Source organism: Psittacula echo, assembly GCF_963264785.1.
Source record: "Psittacula echo genome assembly, chromosome: 9".
NCBI lineage: Eukaryota > Metazoa > Chordata > Aves > Psittaciformes > Psittacidae > Psittacula > Psittacula echo.
In genome coordinates this window covers 1295656-1308319 of record NC_137745.1, presented here as the reverse complement: position 1 = coordinate 1308319, position 12664 = coordinate 1295656, and the positions used below count along the sequence as shown (strand labels likewise).

Genomic DNA, 12664 nt, shown 5'->3' with positions numbered 1-12664 from the left:
GCAGCAGAAACATAAATTACAAACCTGATCTGAAGTGCCACTGAAGCTTCCAAGTTGGAATCTAACTGAAAAGTTCACGTCACGTCTGGTTAGGAGCAGACTAGCATCTGGCATGTAAAACAGCTTTTTATACCCCAAGGGGCCAGGAGACTTCAGCAGCAGCCTGAGACACACCACCACACCTCGGGAGCCAAAGACAGCATGTAATACTGAATGTGAAGTGATCTATCTAAACTCTCCATGACTTCACCGCCATCATTACCTCAGGGTAAGTCTTATTTCTGTACTTGACAATTATATTCACACAAACACAAAGAACAATTCAGTTCTGAGAGCATCCGTTTACCAGTTTGTTTGTACAGGAGCTCAGCACATGGGACTGACCCCAGTGCTGAAGGTGAAGGTCCAGATGATGTGAAATACTGCAGATGAGTCATAAGAGGCCCCGATCCAGCACGGTGCAAAGCACATGATTGACATTTATGGGACCTTCATCACCACAGTTAATAGCTGTAAGTGTATTACAGGTGAGTTGGGAAAGAGACAGGAGACATTTGTTTCACTGTTCCACACAGGAAAAGCAACAAACTGCAGTCCACATGCCAATACTCATTACCTTCAGGCATTCAATTGTAGGGACATTTCCTCTTTTGTGCATTTCTGAGGAAATTTATATGCCAAGACAGTTTGGAAAGTCTCAGAAGTGAGTCAGTAATCAAGAAGCCCGCATGAAACATGCTCCTCCTGAGCTTTCTGGCAGCTGGACAACTTAGATGTTGGCTTGAATGCTCTCATTTACAGCAAGGTAGAAAGAGCAGTACAGACCAGCTCCAGAAACCCCAGTTCATCCCTGTGCTCAGCCACACTTGAGACACAGCACCTATCCTCTCTGTGCCACTCTGGTCTTTACAACAGTGACCACAACATGCTAGAATAGATGTGCATCAGTGTACATGACTGCCAGGCTGTAATCCCACAGCAGTGTGGGGCAAACATGCCTGAAGCAAGACTGCATGCAAAGAGGAAAGTAGGCAAAGGAAGGGTTTACTTCAGCCACAGGCAGAACAGACTGGCTTAGGTTAAACTCACCAGTAGTGTTTGGAAGATGAGAGGCAGGATTTTCTTTGAGATGGAGAAAGACAGAAGGCCTAATATTCATGGCTGCAGAGACTCCTTTGGTGGAAGAGCTGCCTGCTGGTCAAGTCAGCCCACCTAAGTGTTTTTAAAGGAGTTGCATGTCTCAGAAGTATCTCATCCTACTGAGGGTTCAAACATAAGGACTGCGAGTTAGTGATGCCCACCAGTCCTTACTATGACAGCTCAAGTTGGAATCTTCACATCTTTTCAACAGGAACATAGGGTTTCTAATCCTTCATGAACAAAATCAGTCATCTCACTAACTGTCCTTATCCCATTACCATCATCAGCCTGCAGTCCCACTCACCTCGCAACTTGGCAGTGTCAAGAGACGGGAGTGGGTGGGAACACATACTTAGGAAACATCCATTCAGGCTTTAATTGAATTAAACCCACTTGCTTTCCCAGCTCTATAAAAACAGAAGCTTAAGACTCAGGTTCTCAGTACAGCTTGACATTACTTTGATACCGCAGAGCGACATACCTCTCCAGTAAACCATCCCAGTGCCAACAGCCTCCCCCAGATAGGAAGGCTACAGAGATGACCCTTAAGAGTTCAGAGGAGAGTTTAAAACATTTCCAGGAAATCACACAAGTGCTGTTTAAAGATGTAATTTATATGCACAGTTCCGCATGCCATTGCAGGATTTCATATTTATTTAATTTGATGGTTAAAAGTGTGCCCAGCCAACTCTTTGGGCACATGAACTCTTCAATAAAAAACTTGGCAATTTAGAGCCAAACGTTCAGTGCATTGAATAGGAAAAGAATGTCTCATGACCCAAGCCCAACACTGTCCCAACCCCTCTGGAAAAAACTGAGAGCACCAAATAGGCCGAGAGCTTCGACAAAGCAGCACAGTTGAGTTTGCTGCTGGATGAAGAACTAAGCTCCACAGCTGGATCACCTCCAGGGAGGCCTCCTGTTAGCCCACGAGCTTCACTATACCTGTGCTACCAAGATGGTGTCCCCTAAGAAGAGGCAGTCTCCAAGGCAACCAAGATCTCTTCAGTTAGCATTTGATGAGGTGGGATGTGTGGCTTAAGAAACAGTGCACAGCACTGGGACCTGGGCTGCATTTCCACCTCGGCTGTATGCTGCCTAGGGTATATCAAAGTTACTTAAACTGCCCTGTCCTTCAGTTCCCAACACATAAACACTCCTACCTCGGGTATATTATGAGAATCGGAATACTCTCAACTGCCACATACTCATGCTGCGGTACCAAAAAACACCTCAAAACACACAAAGATGAGACTCTCTTTAATTCCTCTTTTCCCTAATAGCGATGTGACGTTCAACATAGAAGAAACGCATGGCACCTCCATCCACCTACAAGGTGCTGGTGGCAATGCCCTGCCAGCACCCAGCAGCCCACTGTGGCACTGCCTCTGCTCACGCTTGCGTTGCAAGGGCACCCAGCAGGGCAGACATACTCCTCTGACAGGCAGGGGCTGCTTTTTCAAGACTCATAATGATTTAAAACTGCAAGTCTTCAATGCCACATTCTGCAAGATGGAGATACTTTCTGGGAATCAGGAGAGATGGGACAATCCCTGGGACAGAGATACTGAGAAGATCACCTTCTGGACAGTGACTGGAATGACACAAAGCAGCCATCTGATATTGCAAAAAACAGTAGATAGAATTCTACACCTACTGCATCAACGGCAGTATTGGCCTTGCTCAGGCTTTTCGTACAAAGGCTCCACTTATATCCAGCAACCAGAATTCTGATTCATTCCTTGATTATTTCATGCTTGGACTATTGCAATAATGTTTGTGCCAAGCTGCTTTTTTTTATCCACACACTACAAGGCTATTCAGAGCTTCCCTGCTTGCTTTGTTTCTCCCTGCAGTATCCATGCTGTTCGCATACTTTTTTCCCTATTGTCATTCTCTTATATGCAATCAGTTACATAGGAAACCAAGATTGGAAGTTCAATGTATTACTGCAATCATTCAGGAACCTCAAGGCAACAGCAAACTCCAACCTTCTGTGTATTCTCCAGTCCATTTGCTGAGCTTGTATCACAGTTGCTACCCAAATACTCCATCTTTCTTTTGTGTTTAAAATACAGGCATTTCACATACTTTTATGTCTAAAGAGCTTGAAATATTTTATACCATTTCCTATTTCAATGCCTAAAAATCAGCTTAATTGACAACTTCTTGCTGCAATTCAGCACACTTTCACGAAACAGTGTGCTGGTTGTTATCATTCCAGAGGCTTTCTACAAATGTCCCAGTGTTCACATTGAAGCAAAATGCAACAAAAAGCACAGTACATTTAAAGGAGTGATAAGTCCCCCCTCCCCAGCAAAAGCAGCTCTATGTGCTTCCTCATTTCAGCGTGGATAGCCAGAGCTGTGATTGCAGCAGCACAAAGTAAAAACACTTTGATGTAGTACTGGAACAACTGTATCTGAAGCTCTGAAATTTCATCTAACATCTGTTGTAGTGATTTCATACTTTTGCACTGTGGTAGGGAAAAACTTCATGAAAGAATGGAAGTTGAGGGAATGTCTCATTCTTTGCACCTCTTATATTTGAGCTTCGCAAAGCTATTCATCTGCCAATGGCCCATCTACTCAAAAAACAGCAAAGAAAAAAATCAGAGCATTTGAAAACAAAGATTTGCTCTGATGTATTTAAGGTACAAAAACCAAATCAACTTCCTGCAAGAACCCTGCCAAAATAAAAAAAAGGCAATTTCACCATAACTGTGTCCAACATTCACAAATTCAGCCAACCATTGCATTATAGACCAGACACCACATTGACTGTGACAGGACTTGGAATAAACTGTAAGCGTGGCACACACGAAAAGGAAGCAAGAAGAGAGAGTAAATAGTATTAATGGTATTCAATAAGGAAATCGTGTCTGTGTCTAAGTAGGAGCTAAATTACTATCTGAGGTTTTCTTAGCAGATTATTTAGAAACTTGCCAATAGATAAACAAAGTAAATGACAAGACTCTCAATCAGAGCTGTGTTCCCCAGCAATATGGCTTAGTAAAAATGATACAGACTACTTGGACTGCTTTTGGCAAGGCTGACTCTCCTTAGAGGACTGCTAATGTTAAATGCTCAACACAAACATGTGATTATGAATTTCTGATTCACGCTAGCTTATGGTTAGGAAGATATATGCTGTTCTCAGGGATAGGGACTTGAAAACTTGATTCTTCGCTCTCGTAAGTAAAACAGAAGGTAGTATTTTGTATTTGTTACTTCACAACACAGAATAGCTAAAGACAGATAAAAAGCATTCTCCTGGACATCCTCCTACTAAGTGCACATTTTGATACAGACTCTGCATACAAGGATGCACATTTGTACAGCCCCTCACTCATGGACATGGAGACTCATGACCTAGTACCATCAGATACAAGCAATCAAAGTATACAGATGGCATTTCCTCTTTATTTGAGAAAACACACAGCACTATAGTACTATAGCGGTGCACATTAAAAAACAGGGCTCATGCTTAGAGAGTAGCAGCAAATTCTCAAGCTATGGTTTTCCATGTTTCTCTTAGGAAAGCGTGTGGCACTGATTTCTGGAACAACTGCTGCTCTAATAAGATTGCACATGGAAATGCATGCATCACAGCTGGTTTCAGCAGGGTTCAGTGAAAACTACCATTCATCTCTGATGAACACAAATGAAACATTCAAAGCTTAGTTTACTGATCAGATATTAATGGGCATATTTTTCCTAGGTCTCTCAGTTTAGCTCCTCTTTAGAAAGGCAGTTTAGAAGACTGAGGAAAGGAGCCAGAACCTACTCACTTTGACCATCCTGCATTGAATGGAGATGAGTACTCTCACGGTGGAACTTTAACCATGCATGCAGTATGCCAGAGCTTTGGTCAATATCAAGATTTATTATTCTGCGGAACAGAAAGAGTGAAATACTGACTGCAGCAAATAGGCCATTAGTTACCTCTCAGTTCAATAAGTCTTGATGCTTTCCTTACTATGTGCTGATTATTTCCTGTTCAATTCACATTAGCAGCTTATTTAATGAGAACAATCTAAGCAAAGAGAGAGAAATTCGCACATATACAAAGGACATCAGCAAGTTACATTTCATCACAGTTAACACCATTTACTATCCTTTCAGGATATAACCTTTACTGATCTTTCCTGTTTTAATTCTAGCAATGGCTTTTTGAGAGGAACGCTCAATTCTTATATTCGCCACCAATTATATTTTAAATAATAGGATCTTAAAGGACAGCAATATCTGCTTAAGTGTTGTAGGACAAAGCATTCGCACACTGATAGCGTCCACTAGTGAGACAGCATGGCCACGGTTCATATTCTTAATGGACACTTTTCCCCACTGACAGGGTCACCTCTAATCCTGTGAAGCCTATTTTTCTTCTATTAACTTCTACTAATGTTCATGGTAGTTGCACAGAATCTTGGAAAGAAAAGATCCAACATTTTAGACAGAAAAACATCAGAAAGGACATGCATAAAGAACAGAGGCATCGTAAGTAGTGCTAATAATTCCACTCTGAAAATGAGAGATCAAAGGTACAAAGAGGAAAGAGATGCCATGAATACTCTGTAAGATTAAAGAGCAAAACCAACTGTACGCATTTTCTACATAGGGTTCTCTTCACAAAGGCAGAGTTGAACAAGTAAAAAGAACATGTATACATCCTTGGCCAGCGTCTGCTTTTTTGTTCTCCAAGAGCCCAAATGGTTTTGAATGCTTAAAAAGAGAATACTCCTTGAATGAGTCAGCTTGCAGCACAGGCACCAAGAGAGCCGGGTACACCAGTCCCACCAGTGCCAGCACTGCAACTCAACTGGTAAACTCCAGCAACTAAAGCACCATCACCTACAACATCCTGCCCAAGGACTGTGGAGCCTCCCATTCCATACCAGTTGATCATATGTGTTAATACTTGGAAAAATTACACATCACACCTTTTATCTGAAGACTCAAGAGTTTCCCCTGTTTGAGGGACAGAGGAAGGAGCAGTATCTTCCCAGAGCCATTTCTGGCTTTCTGCAATCTCAGACAATGATGCTCACATTAATTTCACAGCATAGAAAACCAGACACAAGTAACTATAGGCCCTTCGGAGCTACTATCATTTAAGATACAAGCATCTGCATCAGCATCTCATGCTGTTATCTCATTCTGAAGTCCTAAACCTCTCATTACCCATTTCTAGGGCTACTACAAGGCAAAGTAGGGTCTGCTTGGGTCACCAGTAAAGTGCTCTCAGCACTGACAGTTGCAACACTTGAGAGGCATCTTTAAATATCTGGAATATTACGCTCTGTAAAGTAGCATACATCACACAAGGGAGTGCCAGCCAGAAGGCTCTGGATCTGGTACACATTTCAATTGCATATTTCTGTAGGATTTCAGGTTTTATTTTGTGTGTGTTTGTTTAAACAGCTTTCATATTTACAAAAATACTTCCACACTTACAGCACCTGAAGTCCTGAAGTACTATTTGTTGCTATTATGGGTATTAGAAACATAGTGAGTTCTGAGGCAATTATAAGGATGTGCTAAAAATCACTTCAAACTCGTCCGTTCGGTGGTTAGTCTAACAGACAGATTATTGTGCAAAGAAAAGACTGCACTGAAGCACATTAGGGATCCACACCTACTTCTGACTGTGCCTATTCCACATTCCTGTTACACTGCAACTAATGTGGCCAGCCACAATTTAGGAAGTCTCTGGCAAACTGTAAGACATGATCATGGAATAAATACCTGGCCAAAACATACACGCACAGAGAAATCTCCCTAGAAATGTAGTTTGAGCTTCCTGAAAAACCCTAAAAGAACATCTAGGAGATCACAGGCTCTGTTCAGCCTTGCAGTTCCTATTTAAAGACAAGTTACTCTTTCGTTTTCAGTGTTTGCTCGCTTCTGAATTTGGTTTAAAGTGCTGCTAGTGTAGACTTAATGAAGTTTCTTCTGAAAGGCTGATTGTGTTTCCTTCTGTGTTTTTGACAGAACCCATTTAAAATGGGCCTTCTTCATTTAATTATCTAGTCTTTATTTTTTGCGGGTTTTATTTCTGAATGGTTATAAATGTTACAGTCAGAACTGTGTCTGTAGACAACAAGCTTATTTTATAAGGCTTAAAAATCCTTTCCTTTACTATCAGACAGTGAAGCGGGAGCTCTGTGGTGCTGCCCTGCAGCTTTGTCCAGGACACACACAGTATGGGCACTGGAGTCATAGTCACAGGGACATTATACAAATGTTACAGACATGACGGTTACCTGACTCCTGATCAATAACTAACATTTATCCTCTCTAAACACTTGTGCCTTAGAGAAGGCGTATTACCAGGCAGCGGATGGTAATGCTACAGATTGCTTATGAAACCATGAAAATTCCCCAGAGATTAAACCAGCTCCTGAACCATCCATCCTCCACAAAAGCATGGAGCAGCAGAAGGGTTTCCTACAGGCCACAGAGGATTTGCTCTTAAAGCACAGTGTAGGACAGATATATCTCGTGGAAGGTAAAGACTTGAGGGCTTCTTGCAATACGGCTGTGCCCTTTTTCCACCCCCAGGCAGGAAAACCACAGCTGGCTGGCTGCTTCCAGACCTGCCCACACCACCTCAGGATTTATTATAGAACACTCAAGTCCAAAAACACAAAAGCACTGCAAGCAGGCAGGCACAGCCGTAAACTTGAGGGGCCTCCGCTGCTATAAATCAGTGCAGATCAATTGAAATCAATATAAAGCTGTAGTTCAGCCTAATGTAGGCCCATCAGAGACATGGGCGTGCTGGTCAATATTGGGGTTCAACGGATGGCTGTCCACTGAGGTCTGGCAGAAGCTGCTCCTGTCTAATTTACTCCCATTGGCAAATTCCCTTAGAAGAAGCTTCAGATTCACCAGCACACAGTCTAGCGTAACTTCACTGCCTGTAATTGCTGGGGCTGGGCCAGCAGATGTTGTACAACTAACCAGAGGGGAGCTGGCCTAACCAAGTGAGGATAGGGAAGAGAAGCAGCCTACCAGATTATGTCTGCAGAAGAGCTTGAAAACCATTGACAAGGCTAATTACTTACTGCAGAGTAAAGTTTCCACTCTCTGTAGGCTCATCTGATGTCAACTTCCGAGTCACGTCCAAAACCCTGCCCATAGGACAAATGTTGTTAGCACATAAACTGCTTAGCCAAGCCCTGCTAAGGGTTCTTGGGAAATATTCTGGGGAATGAAGAAGGAAGGAGAAAGAAACAGATAACATGATCATCCTCCTTGCTGTGCTCGGCTAGAAACAAACATCTGTCTGGCATCTGGGCTCTGCTACCCACCATTTATTCCCATCTTCGACCTAAACACAGAAGCTTGGCATTTTCATTACCTCTGGTCCCTCAGTGAGCAAATAGGGAAAAAAGAAATTAGATAAGAAAGGCTGAACTGGCTGAAAGTCCCACATGGGGCTGGAAGGATCCAAGTGAGGGGAGGAAAGAGGAAAGAGAAACTCCTACATATAAAAAGCCATGACATTCCTTTAGAAAGAACTCTTTCCCAACACTCTACTTGCCTTTGCGTTTTCCCTCTCAAACACAACCCAAACCGTTGCCTGCATCTCAGGATTCACACTCAGCATAAGGCCCTGCTCTCCTGCTCCCCTGCCGTCTGTGTGGGGCCCGCTGGGGCAGAGCTGCTCCTCCTTGCAGGCACAGACAACAACATGGCTCAGGAGGACACCAGATCGCCATCCACTTCCAGGCTGGCCTTCTTCAGATGCAGTATAAGCATATAAGGTTGTGACCTATACAGTCAGAGCATGCAGTACCTAGGGCTGTTTGCTCACACCTGTATTTCATGCCACAAAACTTTTAGTGAAGACCCAACTTCTGCAGCTGGAATACCTGGTCCCAAACCACATTCCCTCCACATGGCATTCAGGTCACTGCTCTAATAGCAACCTGACAAACCATCCAGATAAAGTAATATTATATCCTCTTCTGGTTTCTTGACAAGTGCTAGTAAATATCTCATTTCCACCTTTTCCATCTCCTAATGTACTCCTTTTATCAGCAACAGCGACAAAAAGGTTCTAATTAGATAGCACTAATCAGGTAGAATTGCATGTGATTGACAGCTGAGAAGTCATTATCTGTTCTCTGAAAAACAGGCTATTTTCCTCCCAGAAGCAGGAGATTTATCAATAGACAAAAGGATGCAAAACCCAAAAATGGAAGGTATAATTACACATCAGGAATATATATTTTATGTTGACATAAATCTAAAAGGGTTCATGGGTGGTAAAAGCTTTTATGGAGGGGTGAACAAGTGATGTTACTCATAAAGGAAAAACAACATCACAAAAACAGAGTAAGGAAAACTGTCTATGCATAAACTGGTGTGTGGTGGGTTTGTTTGTTTTGGGGGTGTTCCCCCCCTTCTATTTTTAAACCAGGACTGGTAAAAAGAAGTCCAGTACTTCAAGCATAGAGTTTTGACACATATAACAACAAAATGATTCCAACAGTGTTTTACTCCCTTTAAAAACATTTTCATTTCACTACCCAAAATGAGTATTTCAAACATTTTACAGTAACAGAAACAAAATGAACCTGCCAAGTGGCACCTATAGTATTTTACACAGGACAGCAAATAGGAACAGGCCATTCATTCCAACATAAAAATGTTCCCTCTATTTGTTCATTTCTACTCTTCATGAATCTGGGCTCTTAAAATCTTAAGACGTTATTAAGCTGCAGTATGAAAGTATACCTTATGGCAGTATTTGTCCATCACAAAAAGTGGTCATTTGTCCCATATGACTAAAATCCTTAGATTTCTCCTACTTGTGGGACCTCATTTGCACAAGAGATTGCTTGCATTTTGAGATCTAACAGAGAAAACTTGTCACATCCGATAGTTTATTAATGGAAAAACCTCTAAGCTCACCTGTAATCATTCACTTCCAATGAGATTTACAGTCTGCATAAAAGAGAGGAGTTGGCAGTCAAAAAACAACATTCGCCTGTTTATCTGGTATCAGTATTCAGGCTTCTTAGAATGTAATATTTTTCCTTCAGTTAAAACCAGGCCTGCACAACATTCCTCTTGGACAAGCACCAAACGTTTGAAATGCATCTCAGAACTTCCAAAATAGCACACACAAACTCATTATGATGCTCAAAATCTTCATAAGAGCTTTCTAGATATTAGATATTTTTCCAGAGCCAACATAACCATTAATAAACCCAACAACTTGACATCATGTTAATAACTTCAAATAGAGACCTGATACTCTCTAGACCTGAGCCAACTGTCAAACCATACAAAGACATCATTCTGAAGTATATTTTGATTTGGGGCATTTAAAAATTGAGCAGATACGTCAGGTTTTCCATAAGACTTTTATAAGCAGTAGGACAAACAATAAAGCACCCGCCAACATCCTACCTTCTCAGCATCGCACCCTGGCGCGATGCTGCACAGACATGTCTCAATGTCATCATTATACACTACCGGAAAAACACATGCACACAAAGAAGTAATCGTAAAATACATGTTATTTTTTTTTACCCGGATGTATTATATGGATTCTTAAGTCTTCCTAGAACCTTGACAGAGTAAGCAAAAGGTGAGCTTGGGAATGTACTGATTGGACAGGGAGAGTACGGAAAAGTTTGTGGGAATAATCCTTTTAAAGGCTGAGTTAAAAAACTTAAAAGATGAGAGAGAGGGAGCAGAGTTGTAAGGCAAATCCGACAGGTAAATGCAGGAACACAAGAAAGGAGAGGATGTGTGTAGAGCTTGTAAGGAAGTTAGCAGAAGAAAATATGTTGTAAAACTAATTGAAGCTATTTCTAAGCATAGCAGTAACAAGAAGCAAGTAAACAAGTTGATTTGGAGCATATTTCAAGTTTCCGTCCTCTGAAGAAGTCAACTCACCCGAGTATGCCCAGTAAGGATCCCCCGAAGCTTTTCGCCTCCGTATCTGCACAGAACTACCATGTCTGTTTTCATGCAGAGAGCCAACATAACCTTCAGTCAGAGCTGGGAAAGGAAGAAGTAGAGATCATTAAGAACGTGATATTTACTCCCTGGAGTTTCCATTGTGAAGCTTAGATCTTTCCCAAGCAAAAACTACAGACTTTGCGTTGCTTAAAAAAGATGTAATAGACATGCTCCTCACCTATGAAAACCCATCACCCAAAGATGATTCACAGCAGAGAGGATTCACTGATGCCATTATTCTGATCTGGCACATGCATGCATAAATCCAGTAATTTCCATAAGGACATTCTGATATACACAAACAAACAATTATGAGCAATGACTTTTGACCAAACTTCCTCTGTCTACACCCAAAAGGCACCTTAATTTGCTAGTGACTATCAAACTACTAGCTGTAATTCAATGCAGAAATTATTAAGATCCTGAAAAGAATAACGCAAGCAGGTAGAATATGCTGCTATAATGTTAGCCTGGTTATCATAACTGCACCTATTTTAAACCGCATCTCAAAATCCCAAGTACAACAGTTTCACTGAGGATTGCATGAATCTCCTCCATGTACAGCCTTCAGATCTTTGTAAAACTTCCCAAGCTAGAATGAACTAAATTCATCATCCAAACCAGAAAAGAAAGCATCCCACATTGCGTCCCAGGGTTTTCCTTTTATACATCAATATGTATTTGTTTTCCTGTAGAGAAATGCATAGCTTCCATGAAAACTTGGGTTGTTTGGGGGTTTCATGTGCAAATGTTGCTTATTGCTTCTGTGCATCTGACTGAACCAAACTGGGGATGTGAGAATAAAAAAAGTCAGTAGAAAGTCTGTAATAAATTCAAGTACCTTCCTCAGAGCACCAAAGCTAAAAACTTCTGTGCTATAATCAATGCACAATAAATGCGAAGAACCAGTAAGCACCAACTGGCTCTGTGGAAATTTAATTCCAACTGATCCCAAACCACTTATTTGATCGGGAAGAAACTAGCTGTGTAATTCAAATAAAAACTTCAGGAAGCCATGTAAAGCACTGCTACCTGTATGGAGTCACGAAGCACTGAATTCCCTTCTATTCCCAGGTCAAGTACAACTGGACTGAAACAAAGCTTGTAACAGGACTTCATGGAACAGCATGCACCAGTAAGTCAGAATTTGACTTTATTTCCCTTTAGAAAAGCTTCTGGGCGGCATCTCCTCTGTACCACAGTAGCTGTGTCAGAGGGCTATCAAGCTAAACAGCTCTACAGACAACCTTCACTCTGCAGTGTGGATAATGGGTTTCTACAGATTTTGGAATCCTGAAGTGGTAGGAAAAGTCATGCAATCTCAGGAAAGCCATTACAGGTTTGCCCCTGCCAAATTTTCTCTTGTGTGAGCAAAGGTAGTAATTGTGAAATTTATCATGAGCCTCTGATTCAAATGACTTTTCCAAGAACTAGAATTCCTTGGCAACTCTCTAAATGTTAATTCACTCCAGGCTGCAAACTAGAAATGCTGGAACACATCATGCTACCGGGGTTTGCAGGCAATGCTATAGCACATTTTT

The 12664-nt window shown here is 41.7% G+C and overlaps 1 protein-coding gene across 2 annotated transcripts in view; it reads right to left on the bottom strand.

The window, feature by feature from the left end:
- Positions 1 to 12664, bottom strand: part of PTPRG (protein tyrosine phosphatase receptor type G) — a gene marked incomplete at its 3' end in the record, with an annotated part of 403062 nt that overhangs the window by 303487 nt on the left and 86911 nt on the right. For both annotated transcript variants that reach the window (XM_080625483.1, XM_080625484.1), the window contains exon 2: positions 11058 to 11162. In XM_080625483.1, coding sequence (XP_080481609.1) covers positions 11058 to 11162 — 105 coding nt within the window. The remainder of the gene's footprint in view (positions 1 to 11057; positions 11163 to 12664) is intronic.